General features: G+C 39.3%; 2 protein-coding genes across 2 annotated transcripts in view; one reads left to right on the forward strand and one right to left on the reverse strand.

Annotated features, from left to right (window-relative positions):
* Window positions 1-15,661, forward strand: part of LOC121735648 — a 103,884-nt gene that overhangs the window by 40,759 nt on the left and 47,464 nt on the right. Inside the window, exon 3 of the mRNA XM_042126546.1 lies at window positions 13,670-13,734. The gene's annotated coding sequence lies outside the window, so the exon portion shown is untranslated. The remainder of the gene's footprint in view (window positions 1-13,669; window positions 13,735-15,661) is intronic.
* LOC121735626 lies at window positions 355-15,041 on the reverse strand. Its single transcript, XM_042126522.1, has 11 exons — window positions 14,966-15,041; window positions 10,521-10,643; window positions 10,061-10,169; window positions 9,609-9,787; window positions 6,194-6,271; window positions 5,837-5,919; window positions 4,256-4,378; window positions 3,709-3,883; window positions 2,790-2,911; window positions 1,330-1,478; window positions 355-967 (listed from the first exon to the last, which is right to left on the reverse strand). Exons 1-11 carry the CDS (start codon window positions 15,039-15,041, stop codon window positions 742-744), a joined length of 1,443 nt encoding a protein of 480 aa, XP_041982456.1. The 3' UTR covers window positions 355-741.

The raw sequence follows: 15,661 nt of genomic DNA on the forward strand, positions 1-15,661 counted from the left end.
AGAGGTAACAGACAAATAAATTTTTGTATTTATAACATTAGTATTTACTAATCTTTGTCCAATTTTGTAAATGTGGCTGGTATAATGACTAAATCTTATTTAATAAAAATAAAGCGCTCAAAATATTATAAGTGTCATTTAAATTAGCCGGACCCGCATTTACGTTGTCAGCAAAAAGACGGCGACAAGATTATTCACACCTTTTTATGTGCGCCGATCCCAACTGGCTTAATAAAGTGTCAGCCAGGCGACAATACGGGTATTAAAATAAAATATCTTGGAAATACTTTTATTGTTTATTTATTTATTTATTTAGGCACATCAACAATATAAACACTTACATTTTAGCCAACATTAAATAAATAAGAGCTAGTGTTTACATCACTTATAGACATGCACAACATACTGTTACTTTATTTAAAAGATTTTTACTCTATGCCAAAGTTTTGCTACATATTTTGCGCAGAGTGGCATAATTATAATTGTTCGTAATGTATTTTGAGCAATTTGGCATAATCCATAACACATTCTGCCCCGTCTAGGATAATCCGTAACGAATTGCGTGAACTGGCATATTCCCGGCGACCGGCCATAATTTCGAAATTTCCTCGAAATGGTTTTCGCGTTTCTAATAAATACATAAAGAAGCAGAACTATGGATGGCTTAAGGATTCCTTGCACCCTCAATATTCCACCCACATGCTTAAAGATGCTTTGCACCCTCACTATTCTACAGATCTACTACATATGCCACGTCCAGAACGCTTCCGGTCGGAAGCTGTTCTTCGTCAGCTTGTCCCAGGTCGGCTGCCAGGCGTACGTGCTGTCGCTCTTGAGCCAGGGGTTGGGGATCAGCCGCTGAGTCTCCTCAACCCCGTACAGCGTCATCTCGATGATCGCACGGAACGAGAACTGGAAACGGAACTCGATCATCGCGACGCTCTTGAAGTAAACGAAACAGTTGCGCCTGTGAAGTTCCAGAATTTGAGGAGTTCATCATAGCTATACATTATTTTAATAAAAATAAAGGTCTTTAAACACCATCTGTAGGAATTCAGAGACTTTAAGCGAAACGACTTGTAAATTTTTTTTGTTAAACGGGCAAAAGACCCACCACACATTCCCACCACTGCAACTCCTGTGTCGCCAGGATCAACATCTCTGATCTACGACTTGTAGATAACAATTGGCAGCTGCTTGCGCTTTGGCTACATCCACTCACGCTTTTTAGCTTGAGATGCGCACATCAACGTCCTATCCAGTGCCTAAGGATTTAGATCAACGTTCAATCAAAATATTCCTTATCGCTTAGAAGATTACAACACTCACGATCGGGCGTCCTTGAAAGAGAATCCCTCGCGGTCGCCGGTGTAGTCTCTCACGCAGTGATGCTCCACCCACACCGCCGCGTTGGAGCGCGCGTTCACCTCCAGGTTTACTACTGCGCAGCGGATGCTCATTATCTGCATCACTGATACCTGAAATTATTATATAACTAGATGTCCCGCGCGGCTTCGCTCGCGTAAATTAGGAATGTTACAGAAACCGTACATTTTCCCATAAAAAATATTTCCCCCGTTTTTCCCACATTTTCCTGAGTTTCTTCGGTCGTATTAGTCTTAGCGTGATAATATAATATAGCCTATAGTCTTACTCGATAAATGAGCTATCTAACACTGAGATAAGATTTTAAATCGGACCTGTAGTTCCTGAGATTGACGCGTTCAAGCAAACATAATCTTCGGGTTTATAATATTAGGTAGGTATAGATTTTTTTTAATTATCGCTTGACAAACTCGAGTCTCGATCTAAAAGACTATGAAATGGTATAATATGGTAGTGATGATGATGATGATGATGATGATGATGAATGTAATTTGCATAGTAGCATATGCTTTCTGTTCTTAAAACAACGCCGAAACTCCTAAACTTGTATCTATAAAGAATCAGGAGTTCTCTCAGCACCTTCCGAACCACGGTATACCAGGTATATCTCGGTGCAAAATCTTACTTGTTGGTAGCATATGCTTAGAATACTTCTCACGGAACCGAAGTTACCACATGTTTCCCTATAAGTTTTGAGGAGTTCCCTCGATTACTTATGGATCCTTCATCAGATCACCACTTTTGTGAATATAATACCAAATTGGGATGATACCCTATATACCAAAAGAAAAATTTTGAAAATCGGTTAACAAACGGCGGAGTAATCGTTGAATATAAGAAAACGAACATAACACCTCCCCCATTTTGAAAGTTGGTTAAAATTGTAGCCTATGTGTTATTCTGATGTATAAGCTATATTATTGTAAAGTTTCATTAAAATCCGTTCAGTAGTTTTTGCGTGAAAGAGTAACAAACATCCATACATCCAAACAAACTTTCGCCTTTATAATATTAGTAGGATTTATAGGATAACATCTAGGTTCGAAGAATTACATCCTGGAATCGAGGAATACCATCAAAAAGCGATAAAATAATTAAGTCATTTAGGGCATGTTTCACCACTTCCTGATAAGTGCAGGTTATCCACAACTTATCTAACATATACTCCATACTCTATCTGTCACATAAGTTGTGGATAACCTATCCGGCACTTTATCAGGAAGTGGTGAAACAGGCCCTTAGACATTAAATTGCTTACTTTTTGTCGTCGTTATAATTAGCCATGGCAACTGCTACAAGCCCTGGTGTCAGTGAATCAGGTTCAACTTTGCTATTTTGCACATCAGCAAAATTTTTTTTGTTGTTTGGTAGATGTTCCTCAAGTATAATATGTCATCACTCACAAAGAAGAACCCCTGCACGAAGTTCTTGTTGGCGAGCACCTCGCTGTTGTCCTTGTACAGGACGTTGCCGCGGTTCCGGCGCTCGCACTGCCCCTGGCTGGACGGCACTCTTGTCTTTGTCACTGCAAACGATAATATTGCCATTGCTAGTGCTGATATAATAATAATAATAATAATTACTACTGAGGTGTACACTTGTCCAGTATTTTTGAAACGGGCTGTAAATTTTTCCAGCCAACGTTCTGAGAATACTGTTGGTACTATTTCTAAGTCTTACCATTGTAGATGCCGTTCTTTTACGAATTATGGCTAAGAAATCATCAATTCTGGCCTGTGCAAACATCGTTGATGCGCTACAATACCGTGGCTTTCCCAGCAGTATCCTCAGCGCGTCATTGTACTGGATTCGGAGAGCGTTGTAAGCCCGCCGCGTAAAACTGATCCATAGACTGCACGTGTAAAACGATTGGCAGAAGCTTTTAAATAGGACCAATTTTATGTCATTTGTACAGCGTGAAAATCTACGGGCCAGCATATTGCAGCGGACTGCCTCCTTTCCTCTCCAAATCATCATCATCCCGCAATTCGTCTGTCAGTATGTGATATGCATTGACATAGTAGCCGTTCAAAATTTAGTAGACACTGAATTATTCTGGACATATTCGTCAGAAATCTGAATACAGTTATGCTCCAACGCATGCCGTGCCGCCACTGCAAACCAGAGATACTGACGTTTGCTATTTTAGTCTTTACCGACGTATAAAACAGCTGTAAAGACGAGCCGTAGGCTCTTTCCAGTCAGCCTATAGCCACGCAATAATTAAAAGTTTATTATTTTCTCACAAGGACTTTTGCTGTTACTTTAAAACAACTCCGGTCAGGTCAGATCTATATTAGAAACTCTCATAAAAACGACTACCGTCAAACATCTCGAGCTTGATCGGAGACACTCTACGGAACAGTAGCAGACGGTCGTTGTCTTCGTAGTCGGTGTGGCGACGCGTCACCACCTCGTCTATCCAGGGCATGTAGCGGTGTAGCGGCAGGAAGCGGGCGGGCGCGCCGCAGCCAGGGCCGCGCATGCTGAACCCTAGCTGATAGAAAAGGAATGCCGGAAGAAGAGACAATGAAATAGCAGCGGAAAAGCGTGGGATGTTACTTCCTCTCCTGTGCAACGTAGGCGTCTTAAGGTAATGCGTCTTATGGCAGAGTAGACCGCCGGGGTCTACTCTGCCATAAGACGCAACATTTAGCATTGTTTACCTATCGAAGCACAACATTTTAACGACAACGAAACTTTCACTTTCAAAGTCTTTGGACCGGATATGAAATGTAGCTACTTTGATTGGCAGAAGAATTCATGCTCTTTTCCTCCAAAATATTAGCCAGCCTAGACAATAATTGGCTGGCGTCTATGGAGACTATAAGTAATAATAATTAGATCATGCGTCTGCTCCAAAACTCACCAGCGTCCACTGTCCCCAGTTCTGCTTCGCAACCAGGGCCACCCCGGCTTCCCACACGCAAGCGTCTGGCGCAGTTGCGCGCGCGCAGATTGGTGATACTGGCGACATGGATTTGTGGTCCAGCTGGAGACAGAAGTTGGTGCAATTCTTATGCCTCGAATTTCGAATTGTTGTGCGCGGGACAGATGTCCTTTTGGTACCCTGCAGCTTGTTTTTTAAAGATATAGAGCTTGTGAAGATTAATGATGTTTGTTACTCATTACCTAACTACGAAACGAATGTCGAAAAAATTTGGCATAAGCGAAGCTACTTCTTATCCGTAAAGTGTACTAAGGTTCACTCGGCGTAACTGAGCGGTAGCGGTCATCGACTCCCTGTCAAAAACTTGTCATTTTCTATACAAAGCCGCGATTGACAACATCTGACACCTAACTGTCAATCGCGGTTTATATAGAAAATGACAAGTTTTTGACAGGGAGTCAATGACCGCTACCGCCCAGTTACGCCGAGTGAACCTTAGTTGAAGTAGACAGTCAACACTTATTTGAGAAGAGCCGCGGACAAGATAAACTACTTAACATATTGTAAATAGGCCATATTTTAATTTAAGGTCTAATTATTATTCAAACCTTGTTAATTACATAAAAGACAATTTGTTACAAAATAATTGCATTAAACTAAATATTTAATAATGAATTGCGGCCACATAGTGTGCAATAGTAATAATTATTTTATTTTTAACATCTTTTGTTTCGTAATCTCTCACAAACAAAGCAAAGACCTTCATTTTCGCGCAATGTTATTATTAGCAAACAAACCAAATAGAAAAGAAGGCCAATGTTAAAACTCTTTGTAACTTGTAAAGTAAGCAACTTTAAATTATTTTTTTACTAAATTTATGGTTGACGAAACTCGGAAAGAAAACATTCTTTGTAGCAAACTACATTAAAATCGATTCAGCTGTTTAGGCACCAAAAAGAGGTACCAGATAGACAAAATATATATATTTTTCCAATTTATATTATTTATAACTTCGTGTCACTTTAGAACCTTCCCTGGACTTCTACGAATATTTTGAGACTAAAATTAGCCCAATCCGTTCAGCCGTTTTCGAGTTTTAGCGTTACTAACACAATTGAAAATCCATTTTTATATATAAGACTAGCTGTCCCGATGAACTTCGTGTCACTTAAAAACCTTCCCTGGACTTCTACGAATATTTTGAGACCAAAATATAATAGATATACATATAGATAATAGATATAGATAATAGATATAGATATAGATAATAATAGATATAGATTAGTAGGTATGGATTGAAAGTCATCAAAATAATTTAATTCAATCCAATGGATTAAGAAGACATTCGTTGCCGAACTTAAATAATTCAGGGTGTTTGAAGGTCGACAAGTATGTTACAAGACACCTGCCGAAAGCTTATCTGGAAACTCGGCCTGTATATCAATTAATCGAAATATAAATAAAAACATCACAAGGCATTTTAAAAATCTTTAAAAATTGCACATTATTTTCGTATATTTTTTTCTGTAATATCCTACATGTTTGCGTTGTATTTTTTACCTTCGCTTTATAATAAAACTCTTCGCAATCTTGCTCCTCAACTAGGTTCATTTTCAACAATTCTTTATGTAGTTCTCCGTCATCTAAAAAATGTCAATAACAATTGTCATATTTCTTACCATTTACAAAAAGTGAGTCACATTCATAAGTCATAACTCCTCTCGTATTTCGGATATCCGTAAGAGTCTGTTGTGACTTGCTTAATGACACCAAACAATTCCTAATTTACTCCAATTACCCTATTGTTAGTTTTGTTACTACAAGAAAATACAATAATCTACTTGATTGCCTTGCGCTTGATAAAGGAGTGCTGTATAGTGCCTAAACATCAGTAGTAATAGATAGAACATAGCTTACCATCAGTAGTTTTAACAGCGTACAACTCGGAGAATGAACCGGCTCCTCGCACAGGCAGACAGACGGGTAGCACCGGACCTGTAATAGATATCCATTAAACCAGGGAAATCACATAAAAACTAGTGCTAAAGTAAATAAGTAAAACTGTAAGTTTTACGTACTCGCATTGCAAAGCGACTTGTCGTGTCACGAATCACAACAACTCAAATTGTGAAACTGTTGCTATTCTCATGAAATGTTTTTGGGGTTTAAGAGGAGTCCACACCGCCCTTTTTTCCATACAAACGTTGTCCCCTGTTTCCTCCCTGGATAATGCTAGTAGAGTTATAATTTTTTTCCTGAATATCTACGGCCACTAATACAATGTCCCTATGTTTTCTTTTTTTTCATAATTTAATTATTAAATAAGATATGAACGTTCAAAAACCCAAAAAAATGGCCAGATTTTCCGCTGTGTTCAAACGTCCAGAAAACAGATTTGGCTAGATTATACAAAAAAAGCAAAACATAGGAACACAGCTCAATCCTTTTTTTAATCTTTAATGAAAAAACTACTTAAATCGGTTAAGTTTTGGAGAAGGAATCAGGGGACAACGAATCGTTGATTTTCTGGATTTTCTGCAGTTGTCTCTATCGCGTTCTGCGGTATAGGCTTGAGGTAAGGGAGACAGCTATAGATATTACACGTACTTTTTTTTCATTTCTCTAGCCCCTGGTGTATCCTCTTAACACAGTAACGGCTCACGCATAACCCACGTGTGTATCGCTCACGACTTGGAGTATACTTTCACTGTATCGCCACAGTTGAAAAACGTACTATCAGGGCAAGTATGTAACGGCTAGACATACTGTTTAATATTTATACTGTATCGCAACCATTGAACTCACTTATAGTGCAGGGACCAATTCTAGACTCTAGTACCTTCGATCTTAGTTCGAACTAAAATCGAAGGCACTTTGGCCCTAGAATTGGATTCCCTACACTTTTAGCTTATCGATCATAGTTATTTGTATGTACAGACTCTACAGTAGAAAAGTCAAAGGGGCTGACAAAAGTAATCTGATAGCTTGTGTTTAAAATGTACTTCTGTGTGTGTTTGTGTTTCTATTCTTTCTCTTTTCTGCTGTGGACTTGCTGAATATACTGGTCATAAAAACAATAACTCGAGATTTAGGCATCTTTATATTTCTTTTCCAGTTAAAAAGTCAAGTAGTGTCCGAGCTGATAATGATGAATTGAAAATTTAATTAAAAAAATAAATCAAATACCGTCGTTATATTAATTGGAGCCAACAGTAACAGAGACTGGGTTAAGTAACGTTTATATAATGATCTACTGATCTATAGATCATAACTGTCAATAATTACGCTACGAGAAAATATAGTATGTTGTACTTTCCCATATTTTACAATAGCTTTTTATGGTTTTTATAAGCACGATAATTTTCTACATAACCACTGAGTAATAGCTACAATAACTAGGGTTGCCATAATGATAACAACTAACTCACTCAATTAGGAATCTGGAATCATATTACGCAAAGGTGCAGATGGCGCTACTAACACATGCAGTAAATAATCCGACCACAATCCGACATGTCGCACATGATATTTGACGACATCTATGGCTCAGTTGGTGGGCTGTTAGTAGCTCGAGCCGGGGGTCGCGGGTTGGAATCCCGCCGACGGAACAAAAAGTTTTCAAAGTTCCTGGGTCATGGATGTGTATTAAATATGTGTATCATATAATAAAAATCTTAAATATATTATGTATAGTATAAAAAGTATTAAATATATTTCCGTTGTCTGGTACCCGTGACACAAGTCCTTCGGGTACTTAGCACGGGGCCAGATTGACGTGGTGTGAAGCGTCCATAGATATTATTATTCTAACAGAATATTGACAGAAATGTTGTCAAACGTCGAATAAAAGTTTTTGTTTACTGTCTGTGCTGGTGCTGCGTAGCATGTCAAACATTGCAGTAAAAGTAATTTTCAAATAAACCAACCAAAGTAAACTTAAAACAAAGTATTTTGAGACCTCAATATTCGATACAAATATTTATTTACTAGATGATGCCCGCAACTCCGTTGCGCCAAAATTAGTTTATCGCGCGGGAACCGTACATTTTTTCGGGATAAAAAGCATCTTATGTCCTTTCCTGGGACTCAAAGTATCTCTGTATCAAATTTCAGCCCAATCGGTTCAGCCGTTTAGGCGTGAAGAGGTCACACTTTCGCATTTATAATATTAAGTATGGATTATAAAGGTCACAGGCTTATGGTTATTTCATATCAGATTTCTATAGTTAAGAAAGTGAATGGGACCGAACCAAACAAAGCAAAAGGTTATGTGTTACCAAATTGTATAATGTAATGTCCGTCTGTATAGCCTTGTATGTTTTTGTTAGCTCATCGACTGACACGTTTTGCCATCGTAGCCACTTATTAGATTATCATCATTACTTGCAATTTCAAAAGATAAGATTTTTTTAAAGATAGAGTTTACGTTGCTTATCTATTTTATTACAAATCATAAAGTACATGATCTAAATAATATATAATTTACACAAGCTTCATAAAAGCTTCTTTAAAACGTTCTTACGGCATAAAAGGTTTTCATAAGCAGCCTTGTCATGAATAAATTGAAAACTATAATCCGACTATATGTACATAAATAGTAGAGGTTTTGTTGTTTGGGACATTATTCCGAATCTATTGACCATCACTTTCAAGCTTTCTTAATTTATAGGAGCACTACAGCGAAAAACACACTGCTTTGCCAAAATCATTACCCTCCTATAAAAATTCGCTGTGCTTCCATGCGCAACATATAACACTTCAATCCCCAAGCGGCGCGGCGGCATACGGCAGCCGGCTGCCTGATAACAACTTTATACGTGGGAGAGCCATGCTTCGGCACGAATGGGCCGGCTCGACCGGATAAATACCACGTTCTCACAGAAAACCGGCGTGAAACAGCGCTTGCGCTGTGTTTCGCCGAGTGAGTGAGTTTACCGGAGGCCCAATCCCCTACCCTATTCCCTTTCCTACCCTCCCCTATTCCCTTCCCTTCCCTACCCTCCCCTATTACCCTATTCCCTCTTAAAAGGCCGGCAAGGCACATGCAGCTCTTCTGATGCTGCGAGTGTCCATGGGCGACGGAAGTTGCTTTCCATCAGGGCTCGTTTGACCCCTTATTTCATAAAAAAAAAAAAAAAAAAATCTCTGGAAAAAAGTCTTCGATACCCACAGTGGAGATGTTAATAAACGCTAACGGCGTGTGGCGTTTACCATAATCTCAAAACTACAAAGCGAATCCAAGTCAAAAGTAAATTATGAATCACCAGCTGTTAGAACCGTATAAGTTATATTGCTAATTCCCTCGCCAATCATCGATGAAAGCGATTCTTACTGTCAACTCCCGCGCCGGAGATGCCTCGTGTGTTGACCAACTCCAGCAGTGCCAGGGTCGCCACCGTCCCCCCCGTCCCTCCGGCTCCCCCCTCCCCGTACTCTGGGTGGAGGGAGTACGAGTGGACGTCCAGCGCGTACCGCTTGTCGCCCTTCCATAGGATCAGCTTGGTGTTGTTCCTGGAAAACGAGATTTCTTATTGACCTATAACTTGATGATGTGTTGAGGAACACATAATTATGTTTTATTGTCCCAATAAAACTTGAAGATGATGATTAGGATGCTGGTCAGAGTATCGTTTGATGCGTTGGCAAATATTGTTCTGACTCAAATCGAGATATGGTAGTGCATAGATGATGGTTGCTTAAGATTGGGATGGTTAGCGTTTATTGGGAAGGCCAACGCTCAATAATGGACTGTGCTAGGCTGATGATGAAGACAAGGTTACTCACTCCATGATCTCCGGGTGTATCCTGGCGATGTCGTCAGCTGCTGCGATGGCGTATCCCGGATGGATGAGCACTGCGCCAGTTATGGCGAACCGCGTTGCTCCGGCAAGAACTGGAACAACATGACAATATGAGCTTTGTAATAGAATAGGGACTAGCGTAGAGACTACAAAAAAATATGTCAACAGTCAACTATTTGTGTTTTGCGAAAATAGATTTCCTTTACTAATCTTCTGAGGAGATCTGACTGATTAAAGATATTCTCATTGCTTTAGTTCGGATCATTGCTACTTAGACCTTCTAGGGTTTGCATATCTTCTGTGTATACTGTATGGGACAAAATTACCTTTATACAAACTCAGCTATATTGACAATCCGGGCATGGTACCTTTGGCAAATACTTTACAAAGTACGACAATCCTGGAGCTGTACTTCTGGCAAACACCAGGTGTATAGAACTTACCAAAACTGTGCTGTACAACGCCCAGCCAGGGGAACCGGCTGTCCGCCACCTGGCCTTCCGGCAGTGACTGATCCGGGTCGGACGAACACCGGAGAGCACCCCAGTTTATTGCGCTTGAACATTCTAAAGGGTAAAAAAAAAAACTTTGATCTTTGATGAAAACTTTATACCTAATTACCTACAGACAAAGAATGTAATTTTCTTTAGTTTAGTGAGTCTGAAACTACAGAGACCACTGTGTTAAAACTTAAAAGTAATTGATTAAATTAACTGGTTTACACATTTAATTCAATCATTTTGTATTTTTTTAAATAGATTCAAATATTGGCATAATAGAGGCAAATGTTTTTCTGGGAAAACATCCAGAAAAACATTAGCTCGATATACCCAAAATGAAATATTTTATACTTCTACAGTTATTATATAAAGAAAACCTAATCGTTTTGAATGCTATTATTACACTTACTTTTGACCGCCGACAAAAAAATAATAGAAAGTAACATTTCCACACGAACCATAACATTAATTAAATTAAACTTTGCCAAAATAACTTTGATAATAACAATAATTAAGTTACATAATTTGCTTGTGACTTTCCTGTATGTGGATTTAACACTTAAGTGAAAAGTAAGGTGTTTAGATAACATATACTTTATGCACAAACTGTAAAGCTCCGCGCAAACTTGCGATTAAAGTCGCCACTAGTACACGATAACTTACTTTTTTTACTTTTGTATGGGAAAATGCAATTTTGCTCTTTCAACGCACTTTCACACTAAACTCTATATAAGGGGACACATACACGCCCTAAAGTTAAGGCTTAGAACTTTTTGTCATATTTTTCACTATTCCAGTTTTGCAATTAATAATAATTATACCCCCACAACGGTTTCGGTGACGGTGGCCGGTTTCATTGAAACCAGGCCAGGTACACAGGAGTAATTTTATAGTGCCCAAGTTTGTGCGCAGTACACAAGAGCACTCTCTATTCCTTGTGTGGGACGGAAGACCGACACGACTGGCAAGAGATCAGGCGCAGGACCGACTTTTTACATGCCCATCCGACGCATGGATCATCTTACTTGTCAGACAATCAGGTGATCAGCCTGCATTGTCCTAACCAAATTTGGAAATAACATGTTTCCAACGCGGGAATCGAATACATGTACTATGCTCTTAACCACCAGTTTGGCAATTGAAGGAAAGGTTAAGGTGTTGTACGTTAAGCGAAGTATGATGACTTCTGAGTTTCTGACTAAGATTCATGACCACCTGTCCCTGCACAACCTGCACTACTCCGGTAGTTCCACTAGACACCCCAACTCCTGTAGTTTCAAGGCGCACTACTCTCTTCTGCAGTTCAGTAAATCCGGTTTTCAAATTTTCCACAGCCGACTCTAACCCAGTAACTCGTTCTTTTATAACGTCGACATCTTTACGAAGCTTAGTCACCGTGTCACTGACATCCTTTATAGAAGCGCTTTCTCTTGGAGGTCCTTTTGTTGCTCTTGTGACTATTGCAAAGCGCCGAGCTTGCAGTCTTGTGATTTCATCATTGCCTGAATTTCAGCCCTTTGAGAATCTTACAAAGCGCCTAGCTTGCGGTCTTGTGACTCCTGCAATGCGCCGAGCTTGCGGTCTTGTGACTCCTGCAATGCCTGAATTAATTCGATTAGGCTTTCTAATTGAAGAGCCACTTGAGGGGTCGCAGAAGCTACGGGCGAGTCGAGGTGGGTAGAGCCAGAGGCCGGGGCTTGAGCAGGCGGGCTCTGGTGGGCGGGGCCAGTGGGCGTGGCCTGAGTGGGCGTGACCTGGTGGGCGGAGCCAGTGGGAGTGGCCACGCCCAAAGTGGGCGGAGCCTGAGGGGCGTGGCCAGTGGGTGTGGCCTCCGCAACTCCTCTCTCGGAGTCAATAGCAGCAGCTCGCTGCGCCCTTGTCCTGACACTCCCCTTGAAGTCCTCTCTCGGATCAATGGCATCTCCAAATCTCACTTCCGACACCAGTTGTTACGTGCTAGGGTTCGAGGATTTGGAGAGAAAGACCTGGTGACTCTCTTGAAGACTTTATTAACACTGCACTGAACACTAAGCCACAACACTTAGCACTAGGTCCAAACACTAATCACTAGGTCCAATCACTAAGCAATATCACTGTCCTAGGTCGTAGCCAAGTCGAAGATTTCAGTGGTTCACTGATCACTTGTTGTCACTCCGGAATCGCCTTGATGATCGCTCGAACCGAACTGAATCGCCGGGCCGTCTACCTGCGGCTTTTTATATGGCGAGACGAATTCCAGAAAGTTCCCGATTCACGTAAACAAGTAACCAAGTATGGGAACCTTCTGGGAGGCTCGAGCATGTACCACCTGGCGCCATCTAGTTTCGACTAGGGGATTTATGTGTAGTGTGTCCCCTGATCAGTTTCGCTGGTTTGCCGCTAGATGGCACCACATGTCCGTATACCGTGTACCGTAACAATATCTTAGACATAGATTATCATGCCTAAAATCTACGACTGTTTCTCAGACCACAGTCATATGGCAAGTTATATTGTATCTATCGCTCTTTCGACGTTTTTTCGCGTCTAACGTACCTGCAACAAATACAGGCAGAAAAATATTGATTTAGAGGCAGATGAGTCCACATAGTTTGGTAGGGTTAATACAAGCCCAGGCGACAGAATATCACGACTACCATTGACTTGACATAACTCTACCAAAGCGGGTCCATCGTCTTTAGTCTATTATTAATTTCCCCAATGGTACATGATTGTAGTGTGTCGCGACAAATCAAGTCGCCCGTTTACGCACATTGTCAGTTGTTTACAGTTTCGAACCGGAATGAAGTTTTTATGCATATCATTCCCACCATTATACTATCGCAGTAACATACAACATTGTAGGGACTAGGGCCTATGCCTCGGATACTACTCTGTTATATCACCTATAAATGAACAGTTTTATCACCTGATGATAAAATACTACTGCCGCCCTGGAATACGTTACTGGGCAAAAACATACATCGATTTCTGTAATTACCTTAATTTCGTTGTTTACATATGTCGTGTTAAAATAAAATAAAACGCTGTCATAAGTTAACAAAACTGTATTTTGTTTTATCACATATTAATTTGTTTTTGTCTTGTTTCAGATTGAATAATTTACTTTCTATGGTGCTTGGAGTATGACGCTTTACATTAAGCTTTACACCTGATGGTCAGTACCTCATTTTACAATACTACCGCCTATAACATAAAATTATTTTAATATCATTCCAAAGAATAATACGAGTATGTCATAACAATTTTTTCGGGCGTACCAAACGCCAAAAATTTACAAATTTTGTAAATTTGATTAGATTAACAATGATTTATTTATTGTTGTTTCTTTACCACTGCCTGTATAGAGTTTGTACACAATTCTTTTTAAACCATCTAGCGCTCAAATCCTTAACTGGCTGGGTTAAATTTAAGCGTCTATCAAAGGTTAAAGGTTAATTGGGCCATTCGTCTTAGTCCAACCACTTCCCTGTAGATAAGAGTCCTAGGTCTAAAATGGATGGACGGTAAATACTAAACGGAGTGTCGTTTAGAATATATTGCTATACTTTAAATGTTTCACGTAAAATCCCGAGGGAACGTGCATTTTGTGGCGACAGTAATAATTACAAAACTACAATCGTAAATCTTCAGTAATGCTACATAATAAAGTATCTCCTCAATAAAAATATTTAAGAAGCATTTAATTCTTTTTTTTTTCAATTTTAAAAAAGTTTATCAATGAAAAGGGCTAGTGAATAGAAAAACTCTTGTCAAAAACGGCAATCGTAACTTTCAAGTTTGAAGAGTACGTAAGTGCTGTTTAATGTGGTAGGCACCTTAGCAGAGTAGACAGAATGATAGAGTATGCCGACTTAGAACTGATGTTGAAATTTTTAAATTTGACGTATTATGACGAAAATCGTCGCTAGGGTTGTTAACTTGTTACTATTGTTGTTTGTGTTTTGGCACATGCGATTAAAATTGTCAGAATCCAACAATTTTGAAATATTTAAAAATAAATTATATCAGCCAGCGCGAGGCACAATCCATTCATAATCCTAGTGAAACCCGACGAATTTGACAGATATTGAAAACTGTCCGTTTCTTTGCAGTCGAACTACTGGTAGTTATGTCTATTGTGACCTTAGTATCTTCGTTCTTTCTACGACGTTCAAAAAGAGTATTTATGATACCTATTTTGAATAAAGAGATATTTCATTTTATTATTTATTTATAAACTTTAGAGTCCGTTGCCTTTGTCTGCCATGTCATTACTGTCATATGACGTTTCCAATGTGCCGTAATCGGTGTAAAAACACCTAAGAAAACAATCTTCTTGCATGTCATAACTTTTTCTATCTTTGCCATAGATCATATTACAGACGTCTAAGATATTTTACAGATACCTCCCATGACATCTGCTAATTGGTACGTCGAGTGGTCATTAGAGCTATGAGAACATCCTGTACATTCCTGGTTCATCTCAGGGCAGTTCCATTACGATCGTTTAGTAGGAGTTTCCGCGTCCAATACTATACCCACGGTGATCCAAATGACATGCAATCGAATGGAACTTGACTAAAAGCTCAGGCATTAATGAAAAACACATAATTTTTCGATGTAGTTACTACGCTAATTACCCGATATGATAATTGTTTAGAAGTTTAAATTGCTATTAAATATCCTATTAGATAAACAACTAAACTCTACTTTAAATATTTAATTGCAGGTAACTAGCAAAAAAGTAAGCCTAGGCTAAATAGTCAGGGAGCCCTAGAATATTTTTTTTTACTATCAAGCTAATTTTTTGTGAGTAGCTTCATTTTGAGAAGACGAACAAGTTTGGTAAGACAACGAAGTTCCGTAGTCAAACCAAGTTTTGTTGATTACAGAACCCTAAAACTAAAAGGAACCCTAACCAGCTGCTTTTGATGGGTTAATAGTTACGTAACATTGTCCTATAAATAGAACAATCCATATTTTAGAACCATCAAGTCAAAATATGAAATCCTTTCTATCTCTGTTAGCTAATAGCTACCACATTCGAGATTTTTTGCAAATAAAAATGTTGTTCGTCTTATCAAAATGAAGCTACTCACAAA

This window comes from Aricia agestis, chromosome 17 (assembly GCF_905147365.1).
Source record: "Aricia agestis chromosome 17, ilAriAges1.1, whole genome shotgun sequence".
NCBI classification, from domain to species: Eukaryota; Metazoa; Arthropoda; class Insecta; order Lepidoptera; family Lycaenidae; genus Aricia; species Aricia agestis.

Coding starts and splice junctions, on each gene's coding strand:
- LOC121735626 (XM_042126522.1), bottom strand. CDS start 15,041: ATGAACCAGGAATGTACAGGATGTTCTCATAGCTCTAATGACCACTCG. Junction 10,644..14,965: donor ATTAGCAGATGTCATGGGAG/GTATCTGTAAAA, acceptor TTTACCCTTTAG/AATGTTCAAGCGCAATAAAC. Junction 968..1,329: donor TCTTTCAAGGACGCCCGATC/GTGAGTGTTGTA, acceptor GGAACTTCACAG/GCGCAACTGTTTCGTTTACT.